The 21,999-nt window shown below is 44.0% G+C and overlaps 1 protein-coding gene across 1 annotated transcript in view; it reads right to left on the bottom strand.

The window, feature by feature from the left end:
- Nucleotides 1-1,211: 1,211 nt before the first annotated feature.
- Nucleotides 1,212-21,999, bottom strand: part of LOC144990914 (uncharacterized) — a 236,496-nt gene continuing 215,708 nt past the window's right edge. Inside the window, exons 2-6 of the mRNA XM_078944125.1 lie at nucleotides 13,062-14,702; nucleotides 8,240-10,922; nucleotides 6,377-7,974; nucleotides 5,825-5,917; nucleotides 1,212-4,801 (exon numbers count right to left, since the gene is read on the bottom strand). Of these exons, the coding sequence (XP_078800251.1) occupies nucleotides 4,484-4,801; nucleotides 5,825-5,917; nucleotides 6,377-6,481 (516 nt within the window). The 5' untranslated portion in view covers nucleotides 6,482-7,974; nucleotides 8,240-10,922; nucleotides 13,062-14,702 and the 3' untranslated portion in view covers nucleotides 1,212-4,483. The remainder of the gene's footprint in view (nucleotides 4,802-5,824; nucleotides 5,918-6,376; nucleotides 7,975-8,239; nucleotides 10,923-13,061; nucleotides 14,703-21,999) is intronic.

The raw sequence follows: 21,999 nt of genomic DNA, 5'->3' as shown, positions 1-21,999 counted from the left end.
TTTTTTCTCGCTCATCTTAGTGTCAGATTTTCACCTTTGATGTAACATTCGTCTTTCCAGCAGATCTGGTATAATTGTTACAGCTTAAAATAATAACTTATTCAAATCAGTGCTTGTATCCCCCACCTTTTCACCTTTCTTCCTTTTACTCTCTTCCACCCTCCCCTCACATTCTTCCCCTCTCCCTCCCCACACACAATAAATGTAACAAATAAATAAAAAATAATACGACAAAAGGGGTTTATACAAATCTACACTCTAGTTTCTCGAAGCTATATAACCTCTTTTTGTGATAGTAAAACCTGTCCAACACAAAAAGCCTCCAGCTCTAATCTGTTTGCTCAGTTATTGGACAGAACAAGTAGAAAAAAAAAAAACCCGAAAAAAATAAAAAATAAAACAAAACGCCAACGTCACACTCTCCTGCACTCGCGCATGCGTGTTCAGGGTGGTATGGCCGTAAGCGATGGGTTGTGTGGAGCAGAGCCCTTTAAGCGCTGCGTGCACCACACTCCAGCCTGCTCCCAGCACCCCCTTCACCCACTCACTCTGTGGCGCTGATTGGTGCACCTGCTGAGCGGACACACCCACCTGCAGCCAAAACGGTGACCTTTCACCCCAGCAGGTGCGTGAAAGAGGCCTTGGATGCGCACACACACACCTGCGCGGCCTCGTCACCCAGACTGCAGCGTTTCTAGAGGGTGCAGGCTTGTGCATTTGCACCTCGGTGCTGACTGCTCTGAAGCTCGCTGGAGAGTTTGGAAGAAGCCCGGACGGTCATGTCAGACAAAAAAAAAAAAAAAAGAAAAAGAAAAGAAAAGACACAGAAGAAATGAAGGACATAAAAAGCAAGAAACCCAAAGCTGTGTGTTTGATTTCCTGGCAAGTGCGCTCTCTGGTGGCCGTATGTGTCACAGAAAGGTCGTGTCAGAGAGAAAAAAGAGGAAGACACATTTGCACGACAAGGAAACCAAAGTACCCAAACCCGTGTGTGTGTGTGAGAGTGATTTTCCTTCTCTTTGGTGGATGCCAGCAAAAGCGGGAAAACTTACAGCACCTGGTATTCCCAGGCGGTCTCCCATCCAAGTACTAACCAGGCCCGACCCTGCTTAGCTTCCGAGATCGGACGAGATCAGGCGTGTTTTTTTTAAATATTTTTTAATAAAGGAGATTAAAAATATTTACAAAGTTATATCATCACAACACACAGAACTCACAAAAGTGTAACCGTCCTACAAAAGAAACAAGCATAGATAAATTTATCCAAACTCCATTATTCATATTTACACAAAAAATCGTTCCGTAGAGACATTTTTCAGCTGTCCATCAGGTTCCATCCGTCGCAAAGTCTCCAGATGCCCCGTTAATAGTCTCATAAGACAGCTCCATCTGTCCATGGTTCTCCTCTCTTTAAGCGCCAAGTTCCTAGCCTGGTAGATGGCATAACGTCCAAGAGCTAGGACCAGGTCCGCCAACTTCCACCCCGGCTTCCTTCAGTCCCTTTGCACCCCGAAGAGGGTTGCCCACCTCCAATCTTCCTCCACTGCCCACTCGAAAGAGCACGGGTTCCTCAGCATGTCCCTGAGCCCCTGTAGGAAAGGTTTCACCACCGAACAGTCCAAAAACATGTGTTCCAGTGTCTCAGGGACTGTGCCACAAACAGGACACGTCCTTTCATATAAGTCCTTATTGATCTGATGTAGGACCACACTGGAATAAATTTTTCTATGGCGCAGTCTGAAATCCGTATTCCATACCATATGAGGAAAAATACTACCTTTCAGGCTCCACCAGATCTCCGCTGGATCCTTACCAGGGAAGACTGCTGTCCAGGCAGATTCTGCTGCAGGAACCTTTGACTCCAGGGCAATCATCAGGGCGTACCAAGCCTTTGTTGGAAGCGACTTCACAGCCACTGATGCACCACTCTGACGGATCTGAAATGAGAACCCGGTATCCTGCAGCGTAGGACCACCCCTCCTCACAGAGATCAACCACCGCAGCGGTATAGAGGAGGAGAGCTTTGCAAAAAACTGCTTCACTCTCCCCTTCTCTCCCTGGTTCAGGTTATTACAGAACCTGACCAAAAAGTCCGAGATGCCACGCAGTCTCCCCCCAGCCACGACGTCTCCTACCAGGAGACAATCACGCTCCTCCAGTAGCCTGCATTGTAGGGGAAGACCATCACACATGAGCACAGGATTATTGAAAATCGGTTGACACAAAACCTGGTAGGGGGTGGATACAGACTGGGTGATGCATCCCCCAACTTTATACCATGCTGACAGCATCTCCATCGAGAAAGGATCCAAGTCCCGAAGAGCTGTCAGTGGTTTTCTTTGACAGAAAACAGCAAGGCCGAGACGAGAAACCTGGAAGAAACTTTCCACAAAATAATCCTTCCAGAGTGGGGTCCGATCCCTGTCCAGGAGCCGAGCCACCAGTTTCAGGCGTAAAGCCGCCTTCCTGGCAGAATGGCAGAATCGATAAGACATAATTAACCCTTGAAAAAACCAGTGTGTTTAGCACCATCACCTTACCTCTTAAAGTCAACCTGCGCATCTTCCAAAGACCCAAAATTTGTGCAAGTTTACTCACCACCTCTGTCCAGTTTTTACAAACAGCTGCACCACGTGATCGGGCCAACCAGATTCCCAGTATTCTAACTTCCTCCACAGCCTCCTTGAACCCCCACCTGTTTGTCGTCCCGACCTTGCTGCCCAAAAACAAAATCTCAGACTTGTTAATGTTGAGCTTGGCTCCTGATGCCATACAGAACGTCTTAATATGTCGCAGGTCCCCATCGACACTAGCCACATCATTCAGCACCAGGCTAGTGTCGTCTGCATATGAAAAGATTTTGGTTTCCCTCCCGGCAGGGGTGACCACACCCCGAATATTGCCATCCGCCTTTATCATGCCCGCCAGGGGTTCCACCGCAATACTAAACAGCATCTCAGACAACAGGCAACCCTGTCTGATTGATCTTCCGATATTCACAACACCTGTCAAAAGCCCATTACATTGAACACTGCTTCCAGCAGTTGCATACAATGTTTTTGTCCTTGAAACAAAAGGTGCCCCAAAACCAAAGCCCTCTAAGACCCTCCACAAAAACCCGTGCTCAACCCTATCAAACGCCTTACTAAAATCCAAATTTAAGAATAAACCACCCAGCTTTTCCATTTGCTCCACCGTGCACATAAGTGACAAGATTGTGTCTGAAATTTTCCTGCCCTGCACCCCATAGGCTTGAGTAGACACCAGAATGGAGGGGAGCACCTCCTTCAGTCTGTTTGCTAAAACCCTCGTTAGGATTTTATAGTCCATATTCAGGAGTGTAATTGGTCTATAGTTCTCCAGGTCAGCCCTATCTCCTTTATTTTTAAAAACCAATTTAACAGTGCCCAGACAGAAGGAGGGCGATGGCAAATGACCAGAGAAAAAAGCCCTAAACATCTGAAAAAGAATAGGGAGAAGGTCCTCTTGAAAACACTTATGAAACTCAGCCGTCAGACCATCCACCCCCGGAGACTTATTAGTGTTTTGTCCATAATGGCCATCTTTATTTCCTCAAGTTCAATGTCTGCATCACATGCACACCTGTCCTCCTCACACACCCTAGCAGGTATGGCCTCAACACATTCCTCAACAGCATCTAAATCACACACACCCTCCTCAAACAAAGTTTTGTAAAAAGCTTCCACCGTATCTAGAATGTCATCCAAAAAAAAGCTGTTCGCTTTACTTAACAATGTTATGTCAAGTGGTTCCACGTAACTCTGTTAAGTTTGTATTAATGCATTCAGTTACTTCCAATTAACTCAGTTCAGTTAAGTACGTTGTACATGGCTTTGTTAAGTAGCACCAACTTAACAAAGCCATGTACGTTGTCCAGGGCTTTCTTGAGTTGGTGCTACTTAAATGGATTGCTTTGTTTTTATGTACAACATTCACATTGAACTTATGTTATGTGGTTAATTTCAGCGATTATTATCAAAATACATTAAAGCTAAACAATATTATTGAGTAAGAATAACTCAGTGTTGTCAAGTTTAACTTAATTGACTTTCGTTTGTCCTAAAAAAAAAACCCACTATATTTATAAAGCTTATAAGGAGGTAGAAGGGGAAAAAGAAAATAGACAGAATTAGTCATAATAGCTCTTTTATTTAAACAGCCAACAGGCAAAATATTCTTATTCTTGAATAACAGTTTAATAGTTAACTGGTCCAGCCAGAAAATGCCCAAATAACGACAATTATAACAATTATAGGGTAACAGCAACAACATTTGTCTTAACCTTCTAAAGTTTGAGCACAAAACAATGAAAACAGGCTTGTCCTTAAAAAAACTATTTATAAAATAGTTAACAGTTATAAAGACATGAACAGTTATAGCTAATTAGCAGAAAGTAACATTAAATCTCTATGAAAAATGAACAATGAACAATGTCCCGGGGTAACAAAAATTGTGTAGAACATTAGTCCAGCAGCTTGTTTTTCAGTATCTGGACTTTTGTTGAAAGCTGTCTTGGCTCCAGCTCCATGATGACCTCTTGAATAAACTCAAAAGTGTATCTGAGGTCAGGAGGGTAGCTCAGGTTTAGGCCATACACAAGGCCAAACAGTAGTGCATAAGCACTGGCAACATCTTTAAGTTCCTGGAGAACTGCAAGACCTTCAATGATGATCCCTATGTCCTCTGGTGCCTGAGCAGCGTCCCCATCTGGATGTTTGATCACGTAAATTCCTATCAAGATCTTTTCCAATTCTGCCCCTGTTTCTAGAGGGTTCTCGCTCTAAAAAGCATACAAACAGAGAAAATAACACTTCAATAAAATGTTTTTAAAACAACAAATCATATAAATTATTCTATTACATAAGATATTTTTTTTAATCTAATATTCTTTCAGAATTTTTAAAGATTTGAATTTTCTTTCAGGTTTTTTTTAACCTTTAAATTTAAAAACAGAAAAATATTACACCCTGAAATATTATTTTTTACTTTTAATATTTCAAGGTTTTTAATTGAGACTCAAAATTCCAGTGGTCCACAAATTGGATTGGAAAAAATTGGAAGGTTAAAAATGTGTTTCTGTCCTAGTGAAACAGCTCTCTCATCAGAACAACTAGTCAATCTGAAAAAATAATAATAATAATAATTATTTAAATAAATTACATGAAAGGTGACACATTTTTCTGACCATTACAAATATGTATATGAGAAGAGAATTGGGAGATACAAAGCATTATTGTTACCATCTTGGTTTGCAATAGAACATAGCAAATGTAACAACTGTGACTGAGTAGTTGATATATACTAGTTGATATTAAGGTGTTCTCAGATTGACTAGTTGTTCTGATGAGAGAGCTGTTTCACTAGGACAGAAACACATTTTTAACCTTCCAATTTTTTCAATCCAATTTGTGGACCTCTGGAATTTTGAGTCTCAATTAAAAACCTTGAAATATTAAAAATAAAAAATAATATTTAAGGGTGTAACATTTAGCGGTTTTTAAATTCAAAGGTTTAAAAAAAAAAGTCAGACAGAAAATTCAAATGTTTAACATTTTCAGAATCTCATGTAATAGAATAACTTCCAAAATCATACAGTATCAACTAAATGTACACAGTTCATAAAACATTTTTACTACTCACTGTAACTGATTCAGCTACAAAATGAATACTTGTACATGCATTAAAAAGCAAAGAAAGCATTGACTATGTTTCATATCTCAGGTTACCATAATAACATGTCTACAATAAGTTTATTTGTACTAAACTGCTGTTCATATACAAAAAAAGGCATAAAATAACTTACTTCAAAGTCATACACCAGCTGTGCAGGGTCTTCGTTCAGATACACAGTCAGGGCTTGGAGGATGCCATTTCTTCTTTTTTCAATTGAAACATTCTGCAAAGTCCAACGGGAAATGGGAAACATAATACATATTGCTAGCTTTAACAAGATGGAAGAATTCAAGAAGACCCCCCAAAATTTGATTATTTTCCAAAAACATTAACAGCAGTGACATAAATTAGCAAATTTTCATGTAATGGCGTTCTCTAATATTTTAAAATTAAGATTTGCAGGATAACACAGAATGTTTTTACATTTAAATAAAACAAGTGTACTGTAAAAAAATCGTCAAAATGGACATAAATAGCTGTGAACACACTTCAAGGTTATGAAAACAGAATAACCGTGTAGGGAAGTATGGGAAGCACCTAGCTGGGTACTCCAGTCTTGCATTATTTGTGTTACTAGAAGGATGATGCGGGGTTTACGGTGCAAAGTTTCAACAGAAACAAAGGTATCACTATACCTAATATCCGTAAGCATCAATTAACATGCTAATAATTATATACACACCTGGTCAGCAACAGATAAAATTCCAGCTATTTTCCGTCCAGCTGCGCCTACTTTCTTGTGGAATACGCCTACCATCTTCTCAGAATAGCGGTCCAGCTGAGACATGAACTTCGGGACAAGTGGGATTGTTGTTATGCGGGTAAACTCTGCATTTACCTAGGCAAAATAAAGGTAACACAAGACAAAAATGACAGCTTAAGATAGTTACGTCAAAAAAACATGAGAAAAGTCACAGTACTTTATGCAGGATTTGGCTTTTTGGCTTTAATTTTCCCAATATTACGACATTTGTATGTGTCTTCCATTACCATTAAGCAGATTTCCCAGTGCATGTTTTTACTTATCACACCAAATATGTATCTGACCGAATACGTAATTGCCTATTCATGAAAAACATTTTTTTGAAGGACAATTATTGTTGATTTTAGTGATTTATATTGTGTAAGTTCTTAATTAGAATATTCAGAAGACATAAAGTAAGATATTGCACCTTGTTTGAAAGAGTGATGTTAGTATTAAGCTCTACTACATAAAATTATCGCAACAGACTTCAAAGCACATTCAAAACTCAACTCATGCTCACAGAAAAGTGCTGGCCATCTACTTTTGATTTCTGCAACCAATGGCGTCTCCTGAATCACCTCATGCCTCCGAAGAGCAAAGGTTTTGTCCATTTTTTGTTTTATCACCTGACGGTTGTGCTTCTTCTTGACCTCAGATAGCAGTTCTTCTCGTTCCTTCTCAAGGCTCTCTTTGTTTTCTCCTGCTGGGTAATCGGGCAAGTAGTTTACCTCCGCTCTCTTGGGTTTCTTCACTTGGTTATGACTACTAGATTTTATCATGCTGTCTGTTCTTCATTGAGTTGATGGTCAGTTCTGGACACCCCAAACTCCTAAGCCTTGTGCGGTAGTTGCCCATTTTATATTTTAAGCTAATTTTCCAGCCATAACATCCTGAGACGGAGCCCTGTTCCTTCAAGGATGGATGTTTTGAAATCAAAGCTTGGGCAACATCATCTAACTGTGCACTTGAGGGGTATGCTGTGTATTTTATTATTTCTGAGGCCAACGAATCCAATATATTGGACTTGAGTTTTGGACATGGATTCAGATGTTTGCCTTCAGCGAGGAATTTGTGGTTTGCTGTGAACAGCTGCATTTCTACTTCATAGCTGAATGCAGGAATGGGGAAGTTGAGCGGCCAGCCTTGATATCTCAGTGAAGAGATTGAGGTGGTTGGTTCAGAAGAAGAGGATGAGTGTATGTCAGTGTCTGCAGAAGAGTCATTTGCATCACAAAAGGTGCTGAAGGAGATTGGCTGGCTGACTGTGTTGGCTGTTTCCTGAGCAGAATCACTTTTATTGTTGACTTGTCACAGATATCCGATGTTGATGTCAGGTTTATATATTGGCCAAAGTCTTCATCCATGTACTGCAGTCTGAAATCTCCATCAATGCCACACTGTTTCTGAATCTCAATTTTAAGAATGTCTACAGAGTCAGGCAATCCAGCTGAAAAAGTGAGTTTAGCACCGTTATCTTCTCCCAGGATAATCCGAAGCTTTGCTGGAGTTGACATTTTTAACTTTCGACTCTTATCCTGAAAGACAGAGCGTTAGTTTACAACAAAGCAGAGTCACACTAAGATGTATCCATTATATATTGCTTACTAAAAACAAAGTCATAGTTAGTAAACATATATTACACGTCCAAATTAAAAAACACAAACCTGGAACTTAGTTAAAAGATTTGAATATTCATTACATGAATGTAAATGCAGAAGCACATAAATAGCTTTCCACACTTCGAAAAAATAATTAACCTGTCAACTAAAGTCTTATCTTAAAGTATTATCTTAAAATTACCTGAGGAATGTACATATCGTTTCAAAGTAACCATCCGTAGAGTGCCAACTTTGTAGTCATAAAGGGGGTATCGATCAGGAAGTTGACTCAATTCAATCACAGAAAGGCACCTTGGAGAAGGGTCCAGCTCAAAGGATCTGTAGTGCTCCTTGTACCATGAACCTACTTTTTTCACTATGAGCCAGAGTCCATCTCTCAAAACACAGATTTGCACAATTTCTGCAAAGTCTGGTAGTCCACCCACAAACCCATGCACTATGATCATGCCACGTCTGTAGTTGATACCATCAACAGATACATCCAGAGCCAGATTAACAACTGTAAGATCAGGGTACTTCTGACAGAGGATGTTTGCTACCTCCTCGTTCAGGACATCAAGGGGAACTGTTGATACTCGTTCAACCTCCAGCGGGGATTTGTCACAGCTTGATGAAAAGATACTGTGGCCAATCATAAGCTGATGTTTAGTTGCCAGAGACAGTGTAATGTTTTTAAAACAGTTTGTATGTCTCACAACTTGTTTAAAATAACTGTGTTTGGACTCAAACCTCAAAGTCCAAAAAGAAACAATGGGACCAAAGCAATGAATCATTGCTGGATAATGTTCTAAGTAGTGGTGCTTCGGTAGCAGCTTGTTTTCCGGGAAAAGTGTGAGATACCTGTATCTGTGCTCGGATATTTTATTTTCTAAATAGGCAACTGACTCGTTGTTATGTGCAGGGCAAACGACCAGTTCGATGATTTCCTTCAAATCTAATATTACCTGCCAAGCTGGCTCATACTCTGGAATTATTCTTCCAACTATCAGTGGTATCAGTCTTATTAAGCACCAGTTCTCGTGTGCGTTGCCACCTATGCTTTTTTTCTTTTGGAAACCACGTGGTAATAAATGTGGACGATTAGTTTTATCTCCCCACTTGTACGGGAACGACTGAATCAGCGCATTCAAACCATCAAAAGTGATATACTTCTTGGCTATCAGCATACTAAAGCATTCAGCAAGCTCAATGGGTACAATCCCCTCCAAAAGGTCATGAGCCAGATCAGGGGGGAAACCTGATGTAACCTCAAAGAAAGAAAGGCTCTCGGCTAAAACACATGCAGTTTTGACTCCACAGCAGGCTTTCCCGTGTTCATGAGCACTCGCTATATGTGCTTGATGTAGCTCCTCAGACCTGAGTCTGAAGCCTCCCTGTTTCACCTCCTGTGACTGAATCTCACAACGTGTAGCAGTACAAAACCGACAGACATAATCTCCAGAAAAACTCTCCACGAATCCAGCTAACCCATGAGCTCCAAGATTATCAGCCACTACACACTGGACAGTACCTGTGATGAATGTTCCCAGATGATCAATAAATACTCCCTGTTGCTCTAATGTGGCTAGATCACACAAAAATGGCTCTAATATCTTTTGATAGCCAAATGTCTTCACATCTTCACTTTTACAAAGTAATGCTAGATAAATGGAGTTAAGTGATGACTGGGAAACAGACTGAAAGTTTCCTAAAATCCAATAAACCCCACAAAGTTTATGCTTTTTGCGTGAGGTCCCCAAAGGATTACAAATTTCAAAGTTGTCAATGTAAATGCACAATGACAGTCTTAATTCCTCACTTGAGAAAAACTGGTTGTTTTTAAAATGAGAACCATCTTTGAAACACTTGTACTCCCCATTCATAGAATGCCGGTCTGCATGACACTCAACAACTTTACTGAGAACAGTTTTTTGTTTGAGTAACTGCTGTAAAGTTGTCAAAACTGAAACATACTGAAATGATCGTTTTGTTTTTGACTCAAGTACATATTCAACTGAATCAATAACATCAAAATGTTTCCTATAGTATTTGCTACGTTTATGAGCAGTGGCTAGCGGACCATCCTTTGCTGTAGCTCTTAACAAATGATTACATGAAGATAATTCAGTTGTTAGGTCTTTAATCACTAACTCGTCCACGCAGATGTTGTGATTCCTAAAGGTTGCTACAATTACTTCATTTGATATCGGCACAGATACAGATTCTATCAAAAAATGTAATTCAGCAAGCAGCTCATCTACTGCTGTGTGTGGAACGTGGAAGTAGTTTCCAAGTTTAAGTAAAAGGGAACCTAATTTCAGTTCAAAGACTTTTGATGTATCCTGTTCTGATGTTTCCGGTTCTATATTGACATCACTGTCAACATTACACTCAACACTATGAGCAGGGTGATCAGTTCCACAACCAGCCGAATCTTCTGCTTCCCTTGTTTTAACAATGCCAACTTTAAAGTCCTGAATAGAATATGGAGTGTGTTTTCTATTTTTGTGGGACTTGAAAGTACCATAAACATTTGTTTGAAAAGAGCAACCCTGAAACATGCAACTTACAGTTTCATGGCTCTTGAAGTGAGTATTGATGTGACAAAAATACTCTTGTACTGATGCTATGTTAGTGGTGGAACAGAGATGACAGTTAAATGTATCTAAAGTACCACTTCTTTTTTGAACATTCTCATTCACATGTGACCTGCTTAAATGGCTATGAAGTGCATTCCATGTTTTGAAAACACATGGGCAATCAAAATGAGTGCATGGGTAGGGGTGGTTGCGGCCAAAATGACCATGAGACAACCTGTAATGTTTTAGAAGGTTATGTCTTGTCGATGCAGTTGTTCCACACTCTTTACAGGACCACATTCATATCTGTAAAAAAAAAAGAAAATGAATAGATCAGTGTCAACACATTTAAACTTTAGAGAATAAAATATCACCAAGGACAGGTCACACACCCAACTGTTACCATCTGGACAGCTTTAGAGAACAATTATACCACATTCTAGCTGACTGAGGAACAGCTTTTATCCGATTACCGCAAAAATCACTAAATTATGACGAAAGTTGTTCCTCAAAAAAAGGACCAGGGGGAGGTATATATGGTGGTTAGTAAGCTTTGAGTTGTGTTTGTATATGTTGTTGGAAATTTTCCACTTATATGTTCAGAGTCACTATTTTCATTCATTCACTTAACTCAAAACTAAAGTATTTTACAATGTATATCAAAAACATGGAATTGAGGTTGAAAGGTTCAGAGAAAAAGTTCAAATCACATTTTTATGGGCAGTTTTCCGTAATTTTGGTCAAATAAGACTTACAGTTCAGTATAAGTGTGTCGCACGCCTGCACGCACACACCTATATATAGTTTAGCTTTAGTGGGTTCAGTAAATGTTTAAGTTGTTCAGCCTGCAACTTTAAGTGTGTTTTTAATTTAGGCCCTCTATGCGAGTGAGTTTGACACCCCTGTAATGGGAGAATATAAAGTCCATGCACAGTTTGTGTATCATGGGCACATAAAGATAGGGAACACAAAAGGATATCATAGAACTTTTATTTGTGCGGGATATATATATATATATATATATATATACATACATATTAGGGCTGCACGATATGAGGAAAACTCCCGATATGCAATATTGGTGAATAATAATGCGATAACGATATAATTTGCGGTATATAACCAAATCTGATTGATCAACAACGTAAAAGGGTCCTTCCGATTGGTTAAATGCAGAAATGGGTTTATTTCAATTGTTAAATATTTCAAGCTGCCATGAGTTTGTTTTAGCACGTTTAAGGTAACCATTTATTGCAATTTTCGCAGTCTTTTGCGGTATGCATATTGCACAGCTTGATGTTGCAATAACGATAAATTTGCAATATATTGTGCAGGCCTAATACATATAAATATATAACATATATATACATATATATATATATATATATATATATGTATGTATGTATGTATGTATGTATGTATGTATATATATATATATATATATATATATATATATATATATATATATATATATATATATATATATATATATATATATATATATACATACATATTAGGGCTGCATGATATGAGGAAAACTCCCGATATGCAATATTGGTGAATAATAATGCGATAACGATATAATTTGCGGTATATAACCAAATCTGATTGATCAACAACGTAAAAGGGTCCTTCCGATTGGTTAAATGCATAAATGGGTTTATTTCAATTGTTAAATATTTCAAGCTGCCATGAGTTTGTTTTAGCACGTTTAAGGTAACCATTTATTGCAATTTTCGCAGTCTTTTGCGGTATGCATATTGCACAGCTTGATGTTGCGATAACGATAAATTTGCAATATATTGTGCAGGCCTAATACATATAAATATATAACATATATATACATATATATATATATATATATATATATATACACACACAGACATATATATACACATATATACACACACACAGGTAGATATTCAAGACTGTCTCAAAAGTAGCTCACATGCCAAAAAAGTGTGAGCACCCCTGATCCAGGTGATGCGTAATGGAGGCTGCTACCCCTCCCCTTTGCTTTCCCGAATTGCCTGTGCCTAAAACTGCGGCTGTGTAGATAAAAAAAGCCGTTTGAGAGTGCAGTCAGTGCTCAACGCTCCCTTCCCCCACTCCTGTCGATCAACGTAATGCACTTCAAAGAACTTGCGTTAAGCTATATCGCAGACTAGCTAGCACTCACTTCCAAGCGTTGATAGAACTCAATTGTTTGTTTTTTTGTTTTAAAAGGCGTCATATCCCTAATCTAAACCCGATACTTCTTTCAGGACACTTACGAAACAACTTTTTTTCTCTTTGTTTTGTACAGAATCATGATATGTTTCACGTGAAAAACGACAGTCCAAATTCGACGATGAATTACACTTCAGTCTCAAACTTAACATTAATGATATTTAACTTCGTAATACTATTTTTTAATAAGTTACTGGAAATAAACATGTTATTTACCGCTTTTTTGTGACTTTCTTTGAAACAGTTTCGAAGAGATTAAACCGTGTCTGCCGCTTCCTTCAGAACGAGAATATGTGTGGCGGGAGTCATGAAGTCTCGCAAGACTTTGCATTTGATGACGCACCATTCGAGGGATGTTACACTTCAATAACACAGTTACGTTGGGGAAACTGAAAAAGTCAATTAAACTTGGCATGGCACACTTTTACGTTGAAACAACACAACTGACTCAAGTTGACATGAGAAACTAGCATTTTTAAGTAGTTTAAACTTAATAATATCATTTATATCCAACAATAGTGATAATTCCCTTTTTTGAGTATCGCAAACCCTCCCATCCATATCATACAGTGTCTTCAACATCGTTTTCTCCTTTCTCTTCTTTTCTAGCCCCAGAAAAAACGCAGAAGATCTCAAGATCACAAAATTCCTCACCCTGGCCCTTATAGCTGCCGCCCTACATCTCTCTACCTCAAATTGCCTCAAACGATAGGGCAGCCGAATAGATCATTGCATCTCTGTTGGGGTCCTCCGCCAACAGAGATGCCTCCCTTTTCAGCACCGCTCTAACATCCCTTTCATCCTCCCTGGTATCCCACGTTCTCTTTTTACAATACGTAATAGTTGAACTCTTAATCTTTGTCTTTAAATCCTCCCACCAAACAAAAATATCCACCGCGTCATCCATTTGCTCCCTATGATAAGACAATACAGACTTCATCCTCTTTTGATAACCTATCTCCCCCAGAACACTGTTGTTCAAAATCCACATTCCTCCACCATTCCGAACTTTGACCCCGTCAAAAACCACCTCCACCCATGCGTGATCGCTCCACGCATGTGGTATATAAGTAACGCCATTTATCAGCCGAGTGACTGAACATGCAGATATAACGTGGTCAGTTCTGGACTGCTTCAGCACCCCCTTCACCAACTGTCGCTTCGAAAAGTCCCGCTTTCCGTGATTTAACACCCTCCAGACATCAATAATGCCATAGTCCGACATAATCGAAAAGAGTTCCTTCCGACCAACATCATTCCTAAAGACGTTCCTCACCGACAAGTCTGCAGGTGATAAAACTGTATTAAAATCTCCCACCAGCAGGGAAAAATCATTTAGGAATGGCCTGAGGGAACGAAAGAAACTCCTCCTTTCCACTTGATCATTTGAAGCATAAATGCTGATCAACCTCAACTGCTTCCCAGCCCATTCTAGATCTACCATCAAAAACCGTCCTGCAGGATCCACCTCCCTGAGGGTCACATTGTCAAAAACTCCACCTCTCACAAATACAGCAACTCCTGCTGTGCGCCTCGGGCCCTCCGCATAAAAAGCAGACCCCCCCCACAGCTTCTCAGCCTGCACGCGAGTTTCATTCTCCCAATGAACCTCCTGCAAACAGAGAATGTCACACCTCTCGCCCAAAACTCCCTTAATTCTTTCCATCACACACACTCCTCTAATGTTTAAACTGAGGAGCCTGACCATAAGTAAACAGAAGCACAGAGACATTACGCCGATTTCTTCTTCTTCGCCTTCCCAGTCTGCTTCATAGAGAGTGTCCTCCGCTGCTGGAGCGTCAGCCTGTCAACTTCCATGTCTGAATCGTCCACGTCGTCAGTCACGTCCACTTTGTCCTGAGGGGGTAAAGAAAAGGATGTCATGATCATTTCACCGCAGCTCTCCTCTCTCCGTCGGATTTCTCCCTCCAGCGGAGCTGAGGCAGCAGCGTCGCACATTCCAGACATTCCTTTCGGGACGAGGTCCGCAGCCTCTCCCGCCCGGCCAGGGGCAGAGCCAGCGTTCTGGGGCTGAGCTCCCCCCTTCACGGGAACAGATTTTAACGAGGCAGGGCCAACTCCGTGGGCCCCCCCCGCCCGGATGGGAGTAGCGGCATTGGTCCGGTGCTGCTCACCCTCCCTCACGGGAACATCGGCTGTCGACAGTAGGATCTCAGCTGGATCCCCCGCCGCTCGGAACAGGTCTGAGCCGCTGTGAGCCGCCTGTTGACCGAGAACGCCTCCCCCCTCAGCTGACGTGTCGTCCGGTCTTCTGTCGCCGTGGAGCGCAGCAGATACCTGCGCCGCAGGTACCGGCGCAGCAGACACCTGCGCGGCCGGTACCGGCGCGTCAGGCACGGAGTCAGACAGGTCCTCCTCCTCCGACATGCTGTCCAGCGCTTCCTCACCCGCAGCGGAGGCCACGTCTTTCTCACTGTCACTCAAACAAATACAACTGTCCGTTTTGTTCAAACATACGGAACACTTAGAGAGATTAACAGTGCACTCTCTGGCGTAATGCCCCTGAACTCCACATTTATTGCATAAGAATTCAGGACAGTCCCTCACGATGTGCCCCGGTCTGATGCAGATCCTGCAGACTTTCACCTGCTTATCGTGTATTAACCTGAAGAATTCTGGTCCCGTCGCGGTATTAAACTTCGCAGAGTATGGCAACGATTGCACACTTTCATTAAATTTAACTTTAACAAACCTAGTCCCATCCGCTACGTTGGTGCCCGGCCACATTCTCCGTTTAATCGGCGACACAGCCGACGCCTTCCACCCCTCCAGTTTCTCTAGAATCTCCTCATCAGTAATGTATGCCGGCAGCCCCAGAAAAGAGACCACCAGGTCATCATTAGAAATACTTTTTCCTTGGACTGTTGTGTTCCCAATTTTAAACCCATCCAACAATTTATCCCTACCAACCGCGTTAGACATTGTTAACTCATACCGCTAACTTCCCACTGACCGACACGCTACCACGCACCCACAGAGCAGCCTGCTGTATCGAAGAAGCTCCGTGACAGTCACGGGGTCTTCACCTAATAGATCAACATGGATTGTCAAATCCCTCTCATATTTCACGTTAGGAGGCTCCCCTCCATCCACACCCCGTGCTTTATTCCCACCACCCACCGTGATGGAAGCGGGTCTCGCCGCCGCACCTGCTGCTGACGGACCCGCCACGAAATTCCCCGCATTCCTCGCGGAGTTAGACCTTTGTCCCACACCTACAGAACTCCCCCCCGATGAAGCCATGCTCTCAGGACGGGGGGGTAAAAGAGAACCACCGTGAAAACCGCGTACCAAAGGTGAGAAAGGAAAGAGAGAGAGAGAAGAGAAAAGAGTCCTCCCCAGCAGTCAAAAGACTGTGGGGAGCAGAAGAAACCACACACACACACACACACACACACACACACACACACACACACACTATGTCCAGACGTAAACAGTCAAAACAAAGAGAAACAAACACAAAAAGAGAGGAGAAAAGAAGAGAAAATCAGAAGACGCCGAAAATCAGCCCAACCGTTCACCGAGATTCAAAAAACGCCAACGTCACACCCTCCTGCACTCGCGCATGCGTGTTCAGGGTGGTATGGCCGTAAGCGAAGGGTTGTGTGGAGCAGAGCCCTTTAAGCGCTGCGTGCACCACACTCCAGCCTGCTCCCAGCACCCCCTTCACCCACTCACTCTGTGGCGCTGATTGGTGCACCTGCTGAGCGGACACACCCACCTGCAGCCAAAACGGTGACCTTTCACCCCAGCAGGTGCGTCAAAGAGGCCTTGGATGCGCACACACACACCTGCGCGGCCTCGTCACCCAGACTGCAGCGTTTCTAGAGGGTGCAGGCTTGTGCATTTGCACCTCGGTGCTGACTGCTCTGAAGCTCGCTCAAGAGTTTGGAAGAAGCCCGGACGGTCATGTCAGAGAAAAAAAATAAAAGAAAAGAAAAAAAAAGAAAAGAACGTAAAAAGCAAGAAACCCAAAGCTGTGTGTTTGATTTCCTGGCAAGTGCGCTCTCTGGTGGCCGTATGTGTCACAGAAGGGTCGTGTCAGAGAGAAAAAAGAGGAAGACACATTTGCACGACAAGGAAACCAAAGTACCCAAACCCGTGTGTGTGTGAGAGTGATTTTCCTTCTCTTTGGTGGATGCCAGCAAAAGCGGGAAAACTTACAGCACCTGGTATTCCCAGGCGGTCTCCCATCCAAGTACTAACCAGGCCCGACCCTGCTTAGCTTCCGAGATCGGGCGTGTTTTTTTTTTTTTTTTATTTATTTATAAAGGAAATTAAAATATTTACAAAAGAATCAATCACAAAAAATACAGATGGAGATTCACAAAAAAGTCAAAAAACTACAACAGACCAGCAAAGCAGAAAATACAGATCCCAATGTAACTCAAAACTAAACCTAAAACTATATCATGCACACACACATGAAAAAATCTTTGTCATTGCAACACTCTGCCATAGCCCGTCAGGGTCCGCTTGCTTGAGAGTCAGTAGATGACCCCCCAACATCCTTTTCAAACAACTCCATCGGTCCATCGTACGCCCCTCATTAAGTCTCAGGTTCCTGGCCTGATAAATGGCGAAACGTCCAAGCGCCAAAAGTAGATCAGCCACCCTCCATCCTGGTCCTCTCTGCTCCTTCGGTATCCCGAACAGCGAGGCCCACTGCCAGTCTTCCTCCACATCCCACTCCAAGGAACATCCAGCCTTCAGCACAGCTCTGAGTCTCCGCCAGAAAGGCTGCACAACCAGACAGTCCAAAAACATGTGTTCCAGTGTCTCAGGGACAGAGCCACAGACGGGACAAGTCCTTTCATACAGTTCTTTATCGATCTGATGAAGAACCACACTGGAATAAATTTTTCTATGGCGCAGCCTGAAGTCCATATTCCATACCGCATGAGGGAAAATGCTTCCTTTCAGACTCCTCCAAATTCTCGCAAGGTCCTTACCCGGAAACACTGCTCCCCAGGCTTTTTCGGCTGCAGGAACCTTGGTCTCCAGTGTGATCATTGCACGGTACCAGGCCTTTGTTGTGACAGACTGCACGGCAACTGGCACACCACCCTGCAAGAATTTAAAACAGAAACCGGTCTCCTGCAGCACAGGCCCACCCCTCCTGACAAGAACGAACCACCTCAGGGGGACATAGGAAGAGATCCGGTTGAACCCCTGTTTCACCCTCCACCGCTCACTCTGAGTCGGACCACCACCAAACCTCAAAAGGACATCTGCGAACGCACACAGTCTCCCTCCAGCCACGACATCACCAACCAGGAGACAACCACGTGCCTCCAGTAGCCTGCACTGGAGGGGGAGCCTCCCATGCGTGAGCACAGAGTTGTGGAACAGCGGCTGATGTAACACCTGGTACGGGGTGGAGATGGATTGCACTATAAAACTGCTCGCTGAATACCACGCCGACAACAGCTTCACGGAGAGAGGACTCAAATCCTGTAAAGCCCCTATCGGACGCCTCTGGCAGAAGACAGCAAGGCCGGGTTGAAGAAGCTGAGAGAAGCCATCCTCCAGATAGTCCTTCCAGTGAGGAGCCTGACTCGGGTCCAGGAGACGAGCAACCAGTCTCAGGCGCAAAGCTTTCTTCCTGGCGCCCAACTCCACCAGACCCAGCCCGCCCCCCTGGACAGTCCGAGACAGAGTCAGCTTGGAAATCTGGTTAGCTCGTGACCCCCACAGGAAGAGAGACAAAACTTCATTGATGCGCGTCTGGAAATGCACTGGCAGTGGTAGAATAGACAACACGTAGTTAATCTTTGAAAAAATTAAAGAATTCAAAACCGTGACTTTACCTCTCAGGGTTAACCTCCTCATCTTCCACAGTGCCAACACCTGAGCCAGTTTTTTTACCATTGCTGTCCAGTTGTTATGGATGGTGTCCCTAGGGGTTCTGGCCAACCAGACCCCCAGCACCTTAACCCCATCTGTGGCCTCCCTAAAACCCCACCGATTCACTGTGGCGACCCTGCTGCCCAAAAAGAAAATTTCTGACTTGTTTATATTCACCGTAGCGCCTGAGGCTCCACAGTACGTTCGAAGTTGTCGCATGGCCCCGTCAACACTAGTCTCATCTTTTAACACTAGGCTAGTGTCATCCGCATAGGCTAAGATTTTAATCACCCTCCCAGCAGGCGTGACCACACCCCGAATACTGTCATCAGCAGTAATCACGCCCGCCAGGGGTTCCACCGCGATGCTGAACAACATGGCCGATAATGGGCAGCCCTGTCGTATCGACCGAGTTATACTGAAGACCCCGGTAGAATGTCCATTGCACAACACCCTACTGCTAGCGGTGGTATAAAGTGCCCGTATCCGAGAGATAAAAAGTTCCCCGAAACCAAAACGATCTAACACCCTCCACAAAAACCCGTGCTCCACCCGATCAAACGCTTTGCTAAAATCAACATTCAAGAAAAAAAACCCCGACCGTTCCATATGCTCCACCGTGCAGAGAAGAGAAAGAACCGTGTCCGTTATCTGTCTCCCCTGAACCCCATATGCCTGCGAAGACCCCAAAATTGAGGGGAGCACTTCCCTCAACCTTTCAGCCAACACCGATGTCAAGATTTTGTAATCTGTATTCAACAAGGTGATAGGCCTGTAATTATCAAGGTCCGCCCTGTCACCCTTATTTTTGAACAGCAGTTTTACAGTCCCTAAACAAAAGGAGGGCGTTGGCAGTCGCCCCAGGCAGAAAGAACCAAACATCCTAGATAGAAGGGGCACCAGGTCATCCCGAAAACATTGATAAAATTCAGCGGTCAGACCATCGGCACCAGGAGATTTATTTCTGTTTTGTCTGTCAATGGCTCTCCTGATCTCCTCCACCGTAATGTCCGCATCACATGCAGTCTTATCCTCATCCCCCACCCTGGCAGTCAGAATTCCCACGCAGGCCTCTACGGCATGTTCATCACAACCACCACCATTAAACAGGCCCTTATAAAAATTCTCCACTACAGTCAGAATTTCATCTGTCTCTGTACACACGTTCCCTCCAGCGTCGTACAGCGCCGTGATGATGGACCTGCCTTGCTTTTTTTTTTTCTAAACGCAGAAAGAAAGCTGAGGACCTCTCACCCTCCACAAAGTCCCTCACCCTAGCTCTCAAAGCAGCCGCCCTGCACTTCTCCGCCTGAAAACCCTTCAGCCGAGCCAGGGCAGCCTCATAAACTGTAACATCACGATCTGGGTCATCCGCAAGTAGGGTTGCCTCCTTCTCCAGAATCGCCCTAACGTCCCTCTCCTCCTCCAGAGCCTTCCACTTCCTTTTTTTGCAATATGCCATAGTCGATAACCGGATCCGGACCTTCAATTCCTCCCACCAAGAAAAGAAGTCCATGTCATCCTCCATCTGATCCCTGTAATACCCCAGTAAAGTTTTAATCTTTCTGCGATATCCTTCCTCACCCAAAACACTGTTATTCAAAATCCATAGACCTCCACCCTTCCTAGCACCCACCGTGTCAAGCACCACCTCCACCCATGAGTGATCGCTCCACACATTTGGACGATACGCAACGCTGTCAACCAAACGTGTCACCCCTCCAGCAGAAAAAACATGGTCTATCCTAGACTGCTTCAGGACACCCATCACCATCTGCCTCCTGGAAAAAACCCTCCTCCCAGGGTTTAACAGCCGCCACACGTCGACTAGGTTGTAGTCCATCATGACAGAGAAGAGTTCCTGCCGTCCAAAATCCGTCTTGAAAACATTTCGCACTGAAACATCAGCTGGCGACAGAACCGTATTCAAATCTCCCACTAGGAGTGAATCCTCCGTCACAAAGGGCCGGAGAGAACGGAAAAAAATCTTCCTTTCCTTCTCAACATTAGAAGCATATAGATTAAATAATCTCATCTTCTTTCTCGCCCATTCAAACTCCACAATGAGTTTACGGCCTGCAGGATCTGCCACCCGAAGGGTCACACTGTCAAAGACCTTGGACCTGAAGAAAACAGCGACCCCAGCAGAGCGCAAAGGACTCACTGCATAAAAGACGGAGCCCCCCACAGCTTCTCAGCTGCAGCACAGGTCTCAGCATCCCATCTCACCTCTTGTAGACAAAGGATGTCACAGGGTTCATTCAGGATTTCTGACACTTTTGTCCATCCTATAAACTCCTCTAATGTTTAGGCTGAGGAGTTTAATCATGAGGAAATAGACTAAAAAGGACATCACACCTGGGTCTTCTTCTGCTTATGCTTCCTCGATCCCCTCCTGCTCCCCTGAGACCGCGACATCCTCTGTGGACGCGCAAGCACGTCGACCTCCATATCAGAGCCTGTTACTTCATCATCCGTCACACCTACAACATTCCCAGATGGATTCACGACGTGAGGGGACAAAAAGGCAGCCGTCAGGATGAGGTTCGCAGCCTCTCCCTCCCGGGCCAGGGCAGAGCCAGCGCTCCTCCGCTGTGCCCCCCCCTCCACGGGCTCGGATGTCACCAGGGTAGGACCAACTATGTGGGCCCCCCCCGCCCGGTCAGGGGCAGAGCCATCGTTCTTGTGCTGCGCTCCCCCCGTCACGGGTCCAGACGGTATCGGGGCAGGACCAGCTCCGTGGGCCCCCCCCGCCCGGATGGGAGTAGCGGCATTTTGTGGGTGCTGCTCACCCTCCCTCACGGGAAACGCGTCTGTTGACAAACGGTGCGCCTCTGACACCTCCGCTGCTCGGAGCAGGTCCGGGCTTCCCGCATCCGCCTGCCGTCCGAGAGCGTCCCCTCCCTCAGTGGATGAAAGTCCCGCCGCAGCGGCGCTGTGGCGCGCGGCGGACACGCGTCCGTCAGACACGGAGTCAGACAGGTCTTCCTCCGAAGCGCTGTCACGCGCACTGTCACTCACATCAGAGGCCACGGTCTCCTCGGCGGCACCCAGACACACACAGTTCTCCGTCGTGTTGAGGCAGACAGCACACTTCTGGATCGAAGACACACATTCCCGGGCGTAATGCCCCTGAACGCCGCACTTATTACATAAAAAGTCCGGGCAATCTCTGACAATGTGCCCCGGTTTTATGCAGATCCTGCAGACCTTCACCTGTTTATCGTGGATGACACGGAAAAATTCTGGTCCCGTGGCCGTGTTAAATTTCGCCGAATACGGCAAA

This window comes from Oryzias latipes, chromosome 3, assembly GCF_053564925.1.
Source record: "Oryzias latipes strain Hd-rR chromosome 3, Olatipes_Hd-rR_3.1".
Lineage (NCBI taxonomy): Eukaryota > Metazoa > Chordata > Actinopteri > Beloniformes > Adrianichthyidae > Oryzias > Oryzias latipes.
The sequence above is the reverse complement of the archived record's forward strand: the minus strand, read 5'-3'. Positions and strand labels throughout refer to the sequence as shown.